Here is a 16,987-nt window from a genome sequence, read left to right on the forward strand (position 1 = left end):
AATGCATAAGATCATACAAAAATAAACATGTGACTCTGGAGAATGCTTATTTGTATTTCAGTGAAAGAAAAAAAAAAGAGTGAGACTTTACTTTGAATGTCCTCTATGCGAACTTCAGTGGTTCTGGGGCTTGGCTCAGACTCGCCAATTTCATTGACTGCAATGATTCTGAATCTGTATTTCTTAAGTTCTGGGAGGTTTGGAACAGTGAACACAGTAGAAGGATGCAGATTTTCAGCATCATTGATCCTGGCCCACTCAGAAGTGCCTTCATCCTGGATCTCAATGATGTAACCTTTGATGGGGCGGCCACCATCTTTAGCTGGTGGGGTCCATGCAAGGGTGACACTATGCTTGGTTTTGTCAGCAATCTCAGGAGCTGCTGGCATGCTAGGTGGAGCTGTACACACACATGAAAAATGTTAAGAAGCAACATGGATTAAAATCTGTTCAAAATGGAAATGCACTTAATTTATGTTCTTACTCAATGGCTCATCAGCAATGGCAGATTCAGAGATGGCACTAGGTGGTCCAATTCCAGCAGAATTACAAGCCATTGCACGGAATTCATACTCCGTTCCCTCGATGAGACGGTTAACCTGGTATTCCCAGCCTTTTGTGCCACGTTTTGACACCAGGATCTTATTCACACGAGACCAATAGGAAGTGCCCTTTTCACGCTTCTCAAGCCAGTAGCCAGTAATCATAGAACCACCACTGTCCATAGGTGGTTCCCATGTCAGTAACATATGGGTCTTAGAGTGCTCAGCAATAGTGACCTTCTCAGGTGGGCCAGGCAGAGCAAAAGGATCCTTAATTTGAACCTCCTCTGTTTCACAGGCCTCACTTATTCCATATTTATTCTCAGCTTTGACTCTAAATTTATAGTTGCCACCAGTTTGCAGGTTCCATACCTACAAAAAAAAAAAAAAAACATATCATATTTTTTTCTATTTGTATTATATAAACAAATGCATATTTTTTATACATTTTGAATGACTACTTTTACAGCTGCTTTAAATTAATTGTTTTGCTTACCCCATAATGCTTCTCGATAATGGAGTTAGTAACCTGCACCCACTCAGCCTTTTCAGGATCTTCACCATTAAGGTCTTTCATCTCAACAATGTAGTTGGTAAGTTCACTGCCACCAAGATCCAATGGGGCATCCCAGGTTAGTTTGCAAGACACAGCTTGGATATTTGAAACAGCAATGTTTCTTGGTGGTGTTGGGCGATCTACAAAAAAAGAGATGATCAAAAATCATTAGGTATATGCAAAATATACAAGCACTTTGGACACTTAAGATGTGACTTACTGAATGTCAGTGAATCACATAACAATTAATAATAATAATAATAATAATAATAATAATAATAATAATAATAATAATAATAAAATCAAGAGGAATATGTTTTATAGAAATACTGTACAATGTAAAACATTTCACAAAAAAAATGTTTGGTTTGTTTTGTTGAACATAAAATATATAAAGTTCAACATAAGACAAAAGTATTATATGCACTTTGTGGTTGTCAAACATTAGTGGACAATTTCCATAGTTAATATGATGACTCCATACATCCACTTAAATTACTTTAACATGAGCTGCATATACTCTAGCACTATTTGGTTGCAGATCCCACTTGGCTTGATATTTTGCCATCTGAACAGGTTTAACTGAAGTGGCCAAAAATGTCCAATATTTGTACACTACAGGATAACTTACCCAACACTTCCACCGTGATGGAATGACTGAGAGTTCCCAAACGATTTGAGGCAGTAACTGTGTATGTGCCCTTCTCCAATCTAGTAACACCAGGGATGGAGAGTTTTGTATGTGATGTCACCCTATCAATCTCTTTGGTTTCTATCAGGAGTTTCTCAGTTGACTTGGGAATAACAACATCATCCTTCAGCCATTCGATCTTTGGCATTGGCAGGCCTGTGACTTCAGCAGGCATCTCAATAGGTTCGTTTTTCCTTGCTTGGATCAAATCACCCTTGAAGTGCTTTAACATATGCAGACTTGGAGCCACTATATTCATCAAAAGAGAGATGGAACGTGTCATCAAAAGACAAGTAAAATGTGTGTGCTGAGACATCATAAAACTCTGTGAAGAAAAGTGATGTTAAACTAAAATAGGACAAACCTTCATCATCTTGAATGACAACAGTCATGGTAATTGAAGGCTCACTTTCACCAAATGCATTGACAGCCTTTGCACGGAACTCATACATATGCAACTCATCAAGGTCTTCAACTGTCAAAATTTGAGCAGTCACCAACTCTGGGTTGACACGCTGGAAGGCTGGTTGATCTTGTCGCTTTTTCTCAATGATGTAACCAAGGATTGGACTACCACCATCATTACGAGGTGGCCTCCATTCAATAGTAACAGAGGATTTGGTCCGCTCGGTATAGTGGAACTTTTCAGGAGAAGTTGGTGGACCTGACATTTAATAAAAATATGACAATAAATACATAGGAACAGTCATAATATTGAGTGCTATTGTGGGAGTAAAGCATTGTGTATACAAAATGTACCTTGAGGATCCACAGCAAGGATAGGTCCAAGATCGACTGGAGGTCCACATCCATACTTGTTCTTAGCCACAACACGGAAAATGTATTCCTGTCCCTCAATAATACCTACAATCTCACATTTGGATGAAATGGTCTCAATAGGTTGTCTAAATGTGTGCATCTTTGGTTCCTTCCTTTCAATGATAAATCCTGTTAGATCACTACCACCATCATCTTCAGGATCTGACCAATTCAACATCATTAGCTTTCTGGTAACCACAACAGGTTTCAGGTCAAGAACTGGCCCAGGAACATCTGAGAAGGGATTTTAAATGTGGGAAAATGTATGTTATGCATGCTGTAATGAGAATGAGTGTATACATTTCAAATCCAAATTACAATTTAAAAATTCTTACCCATAACTTCAACCCTGGTCCATGCAGATTTGATACCACTTGGATTTGCTGCTTGGATTTGGTATTTGCCGTGATCACTTCTCTTTGTGGTTTTGATAACAAGAGTGCTGTCCTTTCCAGCTTCCTCTACCTCCATACGATCTTTCTCTAATGCACCATCATCCTTTGTCCATTTCAAAGATGGAAAAGGTCTACCAGTCACATGTGCTGGAATTCTCAGCATCTCTCCAGCTCTAACAACAACACCATTTTTCACTGAGATGTCAAGCTCGATGACTGGAACCTCTGTTTTGACAAAGAAACAGAGCCATATATTTAGCTGTTTATATTAGAATAACACTTCAGTTAATTAACAAATAAAGAATATCATGATATTTAGCATCAGTTTTATGTTTATACCTGCAGGGTTTCTCACAATTACTGCATCAGTAAAACCTGGTTGTCCTTCCCCAGCACAATTGATTGCCACAACACGGACAATATACTTAGCACCTTCTCTAACACCATACACTGTAAATGCGTGGTTCTTCCATGGTCTCTCTGTGGCTTGTGACCAGTCTTTGGTACCAGCAACAACTTTGTCAACATGATAACCAAAGATGTCTGCACCGCCATTGTCTGCAGGAGGATCCCATTCAACATCAATTGAATAGTCTGAGGTGTCTACAATTCTTGGAATTGGTGGACCTGGGGGCCCTGAAATAAATAATTTTTATACAGTATTATATTTTAAATCAATATAAATTTGATGTTACATTTATTTCTTATATTTTCATGGTTTATAGTCAATTCTAATACTACAAACTTACTGATTGGTGCCTGTGCTGTTTTTGGTTCTGACGGGGGGCTGAACTTTCCAGGTCCTGCTACATTTTCCGCACAGACTCTGAAAATATATGTCAGACCCTCCAAAAGGCCCTCTACATTTATTTCCAAATCAGGAACCATGGTGCGATTGACTCTTGTCCAGTGTGTGCTGTTAATTTCTCGTTTCTCTACCCAGTATCCCTCAATGGGGCTGCCATTGTCATTTGGTTCTGTCCAGGTAACAAGCATACTGGTGGCCGTGGAATCCTTAATTTCAGGTTTCTCCGGCGCATCTGGTGGATCTAAATCGACAAGGCATATCGAACCGTTTAATTAACTGTGAAACACAATAATGCAAATGATGTTCTCAAGCAAACAATGAAAAATCGGAATACCGAATGGATTCTTTGCAATGACGGGTTTGGAGATGCATGGGGTTCCAGGACCATACTTATTCTCTGCAGTGACACGGAAGAGGTACTCCTTGCCCTCAATAAGTTTTGGTACTTGAAATTTACAGCCTCTAAGGATTGAGGTTACAGTGACCCATCCAAGCTCCACCTTGGAGTTATCTTTTTGTTCCAATATGTAGTTAAGGATTTCACTACCACCATCATCCAGAGGAGGATCCCACTTACAGAGGATTGAGTTCTTCCTTACATCTTCAAATTTGAAATTGACTGGAGGTCCAGGAGTATCTGGAAAAGAAAATGCAAAAATTAAAATTCCATTTTTATTTAATTTTTTTTTTTAATTCAAGGTGCGAAAGGGGTTTACATGTTTCTTGTAAAGTGTTGATGTCACACTGAAGAGTTTTATACTCACCAAGGACATTAACTTCACAGGAGGCAGAGGCAATACCATGATCATTTTCCACTTTTATGGTGAAAACACCATGATCGCCTCTGATGGTATCTTTTACAATAATGAAGGATTCACCCTTCCTCTTGGATTCAATGGTAAGACGTTCATTTAAGCTTGGGTGGTATGCCTCTTCAGGCTCCTCAGGTTCCTCCACCTCCTTTTCTTTTACTTTCTCCTTTTCCTTGTCCTCCTCCTTCTTTGCCTCTTTGTCTTCCTCCTTCTTTTCTGCATCTGCCTCTTTCTTTTCTGCTTCAGCCTCCTTCTTTTCCTCCTTTTCTTTTTCTTTCTCTTTCTTCTTCTTAATGGGCCTTTCTGGTCTCTTCTTCAGTGGCTCTGGCCAAATGGATGAATTGTTCCTCATCCATGTAATTTGGGGGTAAGGGAATCCAGAGATATTGGCATCCAATCGGATCTCCTCACCTCGTTTTACAGTCAAGCCTGATTGTAGACTACCACTAAGGAATACCTTTGGATGATCTGAAAGCAAAAAAATGTTTACATATACAGTACCCAAAGCTTGCTTCAGAGGGACTTCACATCTGATGAAAATGAACGATTTGACAAATAACAAAAGATAAAGTTCATACCAACTGCATCTGTGGCTTTGATCAAAGGTGTGCTGCGTGAAGGATCACTGACACCAGCTGCATTTTCAGCACGTACACGGAACTGATATTGTTTTCCTTCAGTCAACCCCTTAACAGTATAGGACAGCACTGGCACAAGGAAGTCATTGCATCTCTTGAAGTTCTCTTCCCCTTTCATCATCTTCTCAAGAATGTAACCCATAATTTTGCTTCCACCATCATACATGGGAGGCTTCCAAGTAAGGGTCACACTCTGAGAAGTTGGGTTGTGTGTTTCCACATCGACTGGTGGGTCTGGACGTTCTGTGTTTGAAGGACAAAAGGTTGTTAAAAATATTATGCAAAATGAAGGTTACATCCAAATGCTTTCAATGAATGTCATTACTTACGCTTCTGATCTTCAGCAATTACAGGGTTGCGAAGCTCAATGAATTCACCACCACCAATCTTGTTGACAGCTCTGACACGGAAGTAATACTCTCCATTTTGAATGAGATCCTTAACCGGCCAGCTAACTTTGTTTTCTCCAGACATAACATTGACATAGGTTCTCCTGCCTGCTTCTCTGCGTTGTAGCACATAGTGGAGAACAGGGCTACCACCATCATAGTCTGGAAGATCCCAGGACACCTTGCAGGTGCTCTTCGTAATCTCACTAGCAACAATATCTTTACATGGCCCAGGAAGACCTATCGTTTGTAAAAAGCACAGTAAAACCAAAGCAAAGATTTATGTTTGCATCAGTTGTTAAAAGCTGAAATATTCCAAAGAGTTGATAACAGAACTCAAAAACATACCTATAACTTTAACATTGATTGTTCCACTAGTTGAACCATTGCTGTTCTCCAAGGTAACTTTGTACTGGCCAGCATCAGCGTGTAAGCAGCTTGGAATTTCCAGATGGCACGATGTGTATTCAGCTCTGAAGAAAGTTCTGTCATCAGCCTTCATTTCATTTCCATCTTTGTGCCATGTTATCTTAGGTGATGGCACAGCCCTAAATGGAATTGGGAGGTGCATCTTTTCACCCTCTACAACAACAAGATCCTTGGTCTGGAAGTCAAGGGTTGGGCTGCCTGCAATGATACGAGTCACAGGGCAATCAACCTATTATAATGGCAACCTTATAACAGCAACAAATTTATTTATAATTTTACAAAAACAACAACAACAAAATAGCTTACAGTCAGAATCTTTGGCATATACATTCTCAGAAATGTCAGAGGGTTCACTGGCACCAACAGAATTGACAGCACGGACTCTGAAGGTATACTGTTTCTCAGGAACAATTCCCTCTTCATCCCCTGCCCTGTATTTGAGCTCTTTGACAGGACGAGAGTTGACTCTCATCCATTTCTCGGTTCCAGTCTCACAGAGCTCAATATGGTAGCCAACAATGGGACTTCCTCCATTCTTTTCTGGTGCCTTCCAAGCAATACAAATATGATCCCTGGCTGCCTCAGTGACGTGCAGTTCCTGAGGTGGTGATGGTGGGCCTGTCAAGATAAGGAATGGTTCCATTTATGATCCTTATTATGAATTGCATCTTAAATCCCTAAATCTGATATTTAACACTTATGTTCTATTTTTGTTGGAGGTCTTAGAGACGCCGTTATTATTTATTAAGCACAATCATAATAATCTGAAATTTTGTTTATTATTTTCCATTTATCTTTATATGTTCCTTGGACCTAATCAAAACAAACTGGTCAAAATTATTGAAGATGTCTCTTTCTTTTGAATCACAAAGTAGATATGCACTTGTGCAGTAATATTCCATTTCTTACTTGAGTATATTTGAAGCATGTTTTTAAGTTGTTAAAAGCTTTCAATGCTGTTTTCATAAGATTAAAAAAAGCATAATCCTAATAAAATCTTCAATGTTACATTAGGTTTAATCAAAAATTAGATTTTAAAATGATAGATGGATGGATGGATGGATGGATGGATGGAGATATTTTTGTTAACATACCTGTTGGGTCCTCAATGATCACAATATCTGTGGGTTCACTTGGGTGACCAACTCCAGCCTCGTTCTCAGCAGCGACTTGGAACTGCACTTCAGTGCCCTCTATTACATCAGTCACTCTGTAATTGCAGTCAGGACCAGAAGTCTTTCCCGATTTCACCCAGCGAGTACCAAGTTTCTCCTTCTTCTCAATGACATATCTAGGAAAGAGATATTATCCAATTAATGATACAAATATAAAAATTTGATGAAAAGTTACAAAACTTAAATGAAAATAAGAAATGTTGTCTTGGCAACTAAATGTAATTAAACAAGTTTGTAATACTAAAATTACTACAACTAAAATTAACAGCACATAAAAATGACTAAACTTACAAAATAATACAATTACTAAAACTCAAAATTAAGCTATATACAAGAAACATAAAAATAAAAGCTAAATAAAAATTAATAAATACTATAATAGTATAATGTATTAATAATACTAAAGTAACACTGCCTGGATCCACATTCCACCAACTGCTACAAAGGCCATATGCAAGTACCTCAAGATAGGTCTTCCACCATCATTCTTAGGTGCTTCCCATTTCAGGTCAACATGAGTCTTGGAGATATCAGTAATGGTCAGATTATATGGAGGTCCAGGGGTACCTGTGAAGAAGAAAAGCAGGTGAGAGACAAATTTAACACTAAATATAAAACAATCAAAAGGAAGAAACAAGCAATAAGAAGGACTAAGAACGCACTGAAGGTATCTTTGGCGAGAACAGAGTCTGCAAGTTCACAAAATTCACTAGGTCCCACAGCATTCTCTGCAGCAACACGGAAAACATAGAGAGACCCCTCATTCAGTGGGGTGACAGTGTACTTCAGCTCTTTCACAGTGGTGTCCACAGCCTGCCAGCCCTTGCGTCTGACATCTCTCTTCTCAATAATGTAGTTTGTGATTGGAGAGCCACCATCTCTCTCAGGTGCTGTCCATTTCAAATCAGCGCTGTTCCTGCTACTAGAAACTACTTCAAGCCATCTTGGGGGTGATGGAGGATCTAAAGGAGGAGGACCATCATTAGGAAATGCTGTGTACAGAATTACTGTATGCACTTGAAAATTTAAATGAATTTGGTCACCATTTTCTCACCTTCAATTTTTTTCCAAACCTGTATGAATTTTCATATGACCACAAAAGAATAATATCAAGAATATCCTGGCCATTATCTTTTAACATATTGAAAGTGAATAGCAATTTTGGCTGTCAAGTTTCACAATAACAATAACAAAGAACAGACCGAAATTTGTTATTTACTGAAAATAATTTTTAAACTTGAAAGCTCCCTGTTTATTGTAACTGCATGGAAAAAAGTGACCAACTACATTATTCAGAATTTCTTCTTTTGTGTCATACTGAAAAAGAAAAGTCATATATGTTTGGAACAACATGAGGATGAATAAATGATGACTATTTTTAAATAGTGTGGCTTACTGAGTCTCTCCTTGCAGAGCACTGGATCACTTGGTTCACTAGGTTCGCTCTCGCCTGCTGCATTGACAGCTCTAACACGGAATGAGTACTCTTGCTTCTCCATCAATCCTCTCAGGAAGTACTCAAGAGAGGGGATACCATCAGCTACACGAACCCACTCATCAGTTCCGCTCTTGAGGAGTTCAATGATGTAAGACTCAATCTTTGCACCACCGTCATGTTCAGGTTTTGTCCATTGTAGGAAGGCAGTTGTTTTGGCCACATCCTTAACAGTGGGCTTACCAGGAGCCCATGGGGGATCTGAAAAAAAAAAAAAAAAAAATCACATATGTTTCATACAGCATGCTCTCTCCTAAAAAATAATAAAAAATTTTTTAGCCATTTTGTAGGTAAAAATTAATCCTACCTATTGGATCTTTAATCAAAATCTGGTCTGTCTCTTTGCTTGGTTTGCCAGGTCCAGCAAGATTCTCTGCCAAAACACGGAACTTATACTTCTTTCTTGTGGGCAGTCCTTTTACCCTGTAAGCAAATTTGTATTTTAGACATGTTTAAAAAAAAAAAAAAATTACGAAACAACAATGGCATACTAGAGCTAATTTACATCCTTACATACCTAAAGTTTGTGTCCGTGACAGGCAGCTTGTTGCATCTGATCCATTTGTCGTGATCAGGCTCATATCTCTCAACCCAATATCCAGTAATTGGACTTCCACCATCATCATCAGGCTCATACCAAGACAGAGTTACTGCATCCTTTGTAATATCAGATGCCTCCAATTTGTATGGAGGACCAGGAGTATCTAGGATAGTGGTAACATATATATAATGATTTCTAATGTAGGTGAAATGTTAGCCAATGTTTCTGAATTGTTGAAACAGTATTAAATAACATACCAAAGGGGTATCTGGCAGTTATTGGGGCATGTTCTGCTGGGGCACCAACTCCAAACTGATTTTCAGCATAGACCCTAAAGACATATTCCTTGAAAGCCACAAGTTTGGTGGCCCTGAAGGTGGTCTGCTTCACAGTGGAGGACAACTTGTACCAGATTTCACTGTCTACAGCCCTCCTTTCAATAATGTAGTTTGTCACCTTTGAGCCACCATCATCTCTTGGAGGATTCCAGGCTAACAAGCAGGACTCATTGGTGATTTCAGAGATATCAAAGGCAGCTGGAGGACCAGGTTTATCTATATGGAGTTAGCAAAGATTGAAAGTTAGTATGATCTGAATACTAACTGCATAAGAAAAAAAGTCAAAATTACTAAATGTCAAATTTAATTTCAAATTTAAATGTTTAATTTTAATAAAACAAGTGGATTAAATATATATATATATATATATATATATAATTGATATAAAAACAAATATAGAGATTTAAACAAAATGCAAGAAATAAGCAATTCAAGACATATTGTAATATCTTGTAATACAAAATATATTCTCTGAAAACAAGCATTACTATTTTAAACACTATTGTTTTTCTTGTTTAGGTTTGTTTAGATATTTTTACTGCAAAATAAGACCCCCTATGTTTTTGCAAGGTATATCAACTTAAAAAAAAAAGTCTGTCACACAACCTAGAATGTTGACATCAACTGTTGCAGTTGCACGGCCACTGCTGTTGACTGCCTCAATGATGTATGTAGCAGTGTCATCCCTCTTGGTCTTAGCAATGGACACAGTTGAGTGGCCAGGCTTGGTATCAATTGAGATTCTATCGTCTGGCTTCAGGACTAGGTCAGCCTTGGTCCATTTGACTTTAGGCTCTGGTTTGCCTGTGATGTCAGCAGGAAGTTCAATCTTTGTGCCAGCCTTAGCAGTTAGGCCAGCCAGCACCTTTGCATCCAGCTGAATCTCTGGAGGCTCTGTGAAAGTGGTAAATCAAACAAACATTAAACTTCAACTCCTAATGTCTCTGAATGTCAAATCATAATCTAATAAAGTACCTTTAGGATCAACGGCCAAAATCTCATCTGTCGCCTTGCAAGGCTTACTGGCACCCAGTTTGTTCAAAGCCCTCACACGATAAGCATACCACTGTCCTTCAGTGAGACCAGTCACTTCAAACCTGTTTGTAAAATTAATTTAGTTTAACTTATGCATGTAAGCAACTTAATTCAATTTAAAGAGTAATTCATTTGAAAATGAAAACTTACTTAAGATCAGGAACTGGGTCCCCACATGGTTCCCACTTGTCAGTGCCACGTTGACATTTGTCAACAATATAACCTTTAATTGCAGTTCCACCATCCCACTTGGGAGGTTCCCATGACAAGAAGATCTTGCTAGCAGACTTGTCTCTCCATTTAAGATTTTCTGGTGGGTCTGGTATAGCTGTAAATAACACACACAAGAAATTATGAATTATTTGATATTGCAAATATTTAACACTGACTAATCTATCATTAGTATTAATACGCACTTGCAGGTGAAGACACGTTCACTGGGTCATCAATGTAGGCGGGCTCTCCAGGGCCACATTTGTTGCAGGCAATAACTCTGAACAAGTACTCCTTGCCCTCAACAACATCTGTGACTGTGTATTCCTGGTCTTGCAAACCTGCCATCACCTAAAATCACATAAACACAAGGAAAGAGATCACTGTAGGTTCACAGTACCATTCAAAGAAATTAATGGTCAAAGATATTAGTAATGTTTATACCTTCACCCAGGTCTTCCTGGAAACCTCACGCTTCTCAACCTGATAGCCTGTGATTGGACTGCCTCCATCGTGATCAGGTGCCTCCCACATCAAGTGAACATGCTTTCTGGTCACTTCTGCAACCTTTAAGTCTTTTGGTGCACTTGGAGAGGCTTGAATGGAGAGTAAAATAAAGTATAACACTTAACACTTTATTTTCTGAATTGTAAATTGATGTATACATGTCTATAATAAAATTCTGTGCATACCAATGACATTAACTTCAATCTCTCCTGAGACACTGGTCACATCATTTTCCAATGTCAAGGAGTATGTGCCTTTGTCAGGGCGCACACTTGGGGTTACAATGAGCTCTGTGAAGGTTGACTTTGTAACCATGGACACACGGTCACCAGCTGTAAGTGCATTTTCACCGAAGGTCCACTTTGCTGTGGGCACCGGGTACCCAGTGATAGGGACACGAATTGCAAGAGGATTAGGGACAATAACCTCTAGACCATCCTTAAATGCGCTTAGGTCCAGAGTAGGTGCAACTGTGACAAGAGAAGCGTATCATGTGTTAAACAATTTCCAAAGATTCAGATATATCAAAGATTATGTAGGGTGCAATGGTACAGAAATCACTTACAATGTGGATCATCTGCCAACACAGGCCCAACGATATTTGAGGGGTCAGACTGGCCGGCCGCATTCTCAGCAAGTACTCTATAGCTGTATTTTGTTCCAAATTTCAGGCCTGAAATCTGTGGAATGCATGTCAACATAAGCATTACATAACAATACTAATACACACTATAACAGGACCAAAGAAAAGTCAGTTCACTCGGCAACCATATTCACAATCCTTCTGGGCAGCTAGGCATAAAAGACCATTTCCTATCTACTTGAACTGGAAAATAAGAATTGCAAAAACTGCTTGCCAAACTCACTTTAAAATCTATGCTTAAATAGATCTATGCACGAATCACGATGACTACTCTTATTTAGAAAGCAGGGCTTATTCCACCATACTGTGCTTTGCACTTACTGCCATTCATAGTAATATGAGTGAACCATCTTTGTGTATGTACATATACATATAGTATTTGGCAAAGATTACCCTGTAGAGCAGGTCCTGCCAAAGCCTGGCATTGCATCTGAGCCACTTGTCTGTGCCTTCTTCACATCTCTCAATGATGTAGCCAGTGATAGGTGTGCCTCCATTTTTTAAGGGAGTCTCCCATGTCAACAGACAGGAGTCCTTTGTCTGCTCAGAGTGTGTCAAATTCAGTGGAGGGCTCGGCCTCTCTGTGGATCAAAAATTATGATGCATTTATTAGGTATGAATGTATTCATGTATGCTAAAATTAATGATAAGTGGGATTTTACAAACCAATGGGGTCCATGATCTTCACTGGGTTAGTGGCCGCACTTGGTTTGCCAATTCCAGCCTTGTTCTCAGCCTTAACACGGAAGATGTATTCTTTGTTCTCAATAACATCATTAATAATAGCTGACCGTTCGTGTGGTTTGGCCACCATGACTGGAGACCAGCTCACAGAAGTTCTATCACGGAGCTCAATAATGTATGATGTGATCTCAGATCCACCATCGGACAGTGGTGGTTCCCAGGAGACTGTGGCACCAAACTTGTTGACATTTCCAACAATAACATTCTGTGGTGGATCAGGAACATCTGGAGTGTGTAAAATTAAAAACCACAATAAGAATAACCCCTTTAGTGTGTACAACTTGACTTTCAGATTTTCTTGACTTACCAAACTTATTCTTAGCTTGAACAGCTTTATCTGTCTCAACATTGGGCCCACTTCCAATTCGGTTACGTGCACAGACACGGAAGAGGTACTTGGAGTCTTTCTGCAAGCCAGTTACACAGTACTCTGTGCTATCGGCACAGTCAGTGGCCAGAGTCCAAGTCTTACGTTTGATATCACGTCTTTCAACCACATAAGCCAAGATCTTGCTGCCACCGTCATTCTCTGGTTCTTCCCATGCAATGCTGACCTCACCATCAGCAGTGTCAACAACCTGAAGGTTCTTCACAGGGCCAGGAACATCTGTGAAAGGAGCAACATTTGTAAGCAACAATATAATCCTAGAATGTTTTACTGAAACAAACTGATATACTATAAATATAACTAACCAATAACTTTTAGGTTTATGAAAGCCTCTCCTTTTCCATGTTTGTTTTGGATGAGGATTTTATAGCGACCTTCCTCTGACTTCTTTGGGTCCTTTAGCCTATATTCTGTCCTGTCAACAGAAGTGTGAACATTGTCTTTTGGAAGACTGATGTCATTGTAGAACCACTCAGCCTCAGCATGTGGGTAAGCATTGTAAGGAACTGCCATAACAAATGGCTTTCCAGCATCTGTCACCAGGTCTTGATCCAAGGTTTTAATTGTTGGCACAGCTGTGGAGAAATACCAAGGCATTGTAAACATATTAAATTTGATTGTGTTTTGGTTGTAAAACATTTCATTTTTTCATTTAATATATATATATATATATATATATATATATATATATATATATATATATATATATATATATATATATATATATATATATATATATATATTCATCTTACCAGCAAGCTCAAGCTTGGCTCTGGCATCTTTGTCCTTGGCAATGACTCTGTACTCGCCTTGATCACGTGGCCTGATTTCACACACTTGAAGCCTGTGAATCTTACCCTCGCTCATCATCTGGTACTTATCACCTTGAACAACGGTCATGTTGTTCCTCAGCCATTTGACCTCAACTCTGTCTTTGTTGAGCTCAACTTCATACACAACATCTGAGCCTGGGGGCTCAAACACATCTGTGGGTGGTCTGACAATCTCCACAGGGGTCTCTAAAGAGGAGACAAAGTCATAAAGACTATTTAAGTTTCTATTCATTTCCATTACTTTTCTATGCCCGGAGATTACATTCATTAAAATTCCCTGATATTTCCAGGTTGTTAATGGACACTGAAACAAACTTACCCTCAACAAAGAGGCGGGCTCTTGTTCTCTTGTCATCCACTCCACAGGCATATTCGCACTCATCATCTGGTCTGCACTCTTTTATACGCAGTCTACATGTTTTGCCATCTCTCTCAAATTGGTATCTTAAAATTAAACATTAAATGCATATTAAACATACTCAAAACCAACAAAAACCCTCAACAAAAACCATTTAGAATAACGTATCTTACCTGGGTCCTTCCCTGATCTCCCTGCCATCTCTGTACCATTTGATTTCAGCCTTTTCTTTGGAAAGTTCACATGTGAACTCAGCATCCTCAAACTCAGTGATGGTTTGGTCACTGAGCTGAGCGGTGAAGTCAGCGGGTGCCTCACTGATGATCAGTTCTGCTGTGGCCTTATCAGCACCAGCAACTACACTGTATTCACCCTCGTCTGCAAGGCCGCAGTCCTTAATGGTCAGAGTGTGCTTGTCCTTGTCCACACGATAGAGGATTCTCTTGCTGAGAGTGATTTCCTGACCTGCCTTCATCCATTGTACTGTTACATTTGGTCTGTTCACCTTGCATGTGAAGCTGACGGTCTTTTTCTCCTGTGTGTCAACATCCTCAGGGGGAGAAATGATTCTAAGATCTTCCTCTGTGGAAATTAAGGCTTATGATAAGTTAACTAGGCATGTGTTTTTTGAAACAAATCCATTTTGTTAAAATTTCCTTAAACGTTGCAAGTTAGTAGTTTAAACTCTCCTGCAGGAAAATTAATGTCATATTATTATAAATATATGACAATATATAAGTATGTATTTTATATTTAAATTTTATTTATTATTTTATAAAAATGTTTTAATACTTTTTAAATATAAAGTATGTGAGCTTTACTTTGTATAATCTTTATTATTATTATTATTATTTTATTTTTTGGTGAACTTTAACACAATAACATACAAACAACACTCCTTCATGGGTACAAACATAAATAATAAAAGAAATTTTGGTCAGCTGGTTACAATATAAGCAAATGATTGTAAGCATGTATGCATAAATATTTGTGGTCATACATTCATAAACATAATACTCATTACAATCTACTCATTCAAACTATTTTATTGCAAGAATTGCTGTAAAAAATGAAGCATGTCATACCTTGCACAGTAATATTGGCAGAGCTCTTTACGTGTTCACCACGTTGGTTGGTCAGTGTAATAGTGTAGTTGGCCTCATCTGATTTTTGAGTGTCTTTGATCCTCAGAGAGAATACATTGTCCTTTTGGACCATGATGAACTTGCTACTTTCAAATAAAGTCTCATTATTCTTCAGCCATTTGGCTTTGGCCCCCTCAGTGTTAACTTCACAATTGAGGACAGTCTCTTGTCCTTCATTTGCCTTTATGTCTCTTAGAGGAGTGATAATCCTAAGCTTTTCTGTAAAAAGAAAAAAAAAAAAATTATGAATCAAAAATATGAATCAAATGTTCATATTTATATCATATTTTTTCAAAAATATACACAAAAACATACTATACATACCAAGCACAGTCAGTTCAGCTGAGGCTCTTGTGGTTCCAATGAGGACTACAAAGCCACCTTCATCCTTGAGTTCACAATTTTTGACAACAAGAACTCTCTTTTTGCCCTCAGAAATTATATTATATTTGTCATCTGATTGAAGTTCCTTATCTCCTTTGAGCCATTTCACTTCATATGTGTCTTTGGAGACAGAGCACACAAATTGTGCCTGTTCACCTTCAACCACCTCCTGGTTTTGAGGCCTTGCAATGAACTCAGCGGCAAGTTCTAAAGTGGAAAAAAATAGTTACACTATTAGATCAGTCACAAGCATGGAGCAAGTTTATATAAACAAGGTATGAAGTACAAGATGGGAAGTCAAATTTCAAGGACAAGACAGTCTCACCATTAATCCTTAGGCTCCCTGTGGTTTGTGAGGTGGGCAGTTTGCAGTGGTACTCTCCAGCATCATCCATACGGAGGCCCTTAATAATTAGGATTCTCTTTTTGCCATCTGCAATGTGCTCATATCTACCAACTTCAGGCAACTCTTGGTCACCCTTGAACCATGTAACCTCTGCACTGGGTTTGGAGACTTCACAAATCAGTTTAACACTGTCGGTTTCAGTGCCTTCAACATTAGCCAAGTTCTTTGTGAATCTAGCCTCCTCCTCTGTGGTCAGAAAAAGTCATGCAAATCAGTATATTGTTCAAAGCAAGTTGTTGAAGCCTGTTTAGACTAAAAATGAACAGAACAATTTACCAATGACAGTCAGCATTCCAGAGGTTTTGGAAGTCCTGGCATCACATTCATATTCTGCTTCGTCATCAAAAACAGACTTGCTTATGATGAGAATACGTTTTACTCCTTCAGAAATGATCTCATATTTCTTGCCTTTTCTGATTTCATTACCATCTTTGAACCAGCGAACCTATTCAAAGGGAACAATGGAATACACTGATGAATGAAAAGTCAGAAAATTACACAACATATCTAATGTCCACAATTTAACCTATGAATTATATAGATATAAATTGAAATGTTAATTAAAAAAAGATTAACTGAATGGTAGACAACAAACCTTAGCACTTTCACGAGACACTTCGCATTCAAATCTGGCAGATTCCTTCTCTTTGACCTCAACATCATGGAGTGGCTTTGTGAACTCAACATGTGGAGCTGAAGATCA

At 38.6% G+C, this 16,987-nt stretch overlaps 1 protein-coding gene across 1 annotated transcript in view; it reads right to left on the reverse strand.

Annotated features, from left to right (window-relative positions):
- The window catches only part of ttn.2 (titin, tandem duplicate 2), a 160,489-nt gene that overhangs the window by 62,398 nt on the left and 81,104 nt on the right, over positions 1-16,987 (reverse strand). Inside the window, 41 exon segments of the mRNA XM_042764489.1 lie at positions 92-400; positions 485-914; positions 1,039-1,238; positions 1,730-2,038; positions 2,154-2,453; positions 2,549-2,842; positions 2,944-3,228; positions 3,343-3,639; positions 3,753-4,052; positions 4,146-4,448; positions 4,576-5,091; positions 5,202-5,504; positions 5,591-5,890; positions 5,999-6,277; positions 6,386-6,697; positions 7,174-7,370; positions 7,716-7,821; positions 7,917-8,216; positions 8,651-8,950; positions 9,057-9,172; positions 9,267-9,453; positions 9,548-9,844; positions 10,235-10,522; positions 10,604-10,725; positions 10,814-10,991; positions 11,080-11,227; positions 11,321-11,472; positions 11,569-11,853; positions 11,949-12,063; positions 12,420-12,607; positions 12,693-12,995; positions 13,078-13,377; positions 13,464-13,733; positions 13,911-14,177; positions 14,311-14,435; positions 14,523-14,931; positions 15,435-15,713; positions 15,819-16,085; positions 16,204-16,470; positions 16,561-16,729; positions 16,880-16,977. Coding sequence (XP_042620423.1) covers positions 92-400; positions 485-914; positions 1,039-1,238; positions 1,730-2,038; positions 2,154-2,453; positions 2,549-2,842; positions 2,944-3,228; positions 3,343-3,639; positions 3,753-4,052; positions 4,146-4,448; positions 4,576-5,091; positions 5,202-5,504; positions 5,591-5,890; positions 5,999-6,277; positions 6,386-6,697; positions 7,174-7,370; positions 7,716-7,821; positions 7,917-8,216; positions 8,651-8,950; positions 9,057-9,172; positions 9,267-9,453; positions 9,548-9,844; positions 10,235-10,522; positions 10,604-10,725; positions 10,814-10,991; positions 11,080-11,227; positions 11,321-11,472; positions 11,569-11,853; positions 11,949-12,063; positions 12,420-12,607; positions 12,693-12,995; positions 13,078-13,377; positions 13,464-13,733; positions 13,911-14,177; positions 14,311-14,435; positions 14,523-14,931; positions 15,435-15,713; positions 15,819-16,085; positions 16,204-16,470; positions 16,561-16,729; positions 16,880-16,977 — 10,470 coding nt within the window.

The sequence above is a fragment of the Cyprinus carpio genome, chromosome A9 (genome assembly GCF_018340385.1).
Source record: "Cyprinus carpio isolate SPL01 chromosome A9, ASM1834038v1, whole genome shotgun sequence".
Classification (NCBI taxonomy): Eukaryota; Metazoa; Chordata; class Actinopteri; order Cypriniformes; family Cyprinidae; genus Cyprinus; species Cyprinus carpio.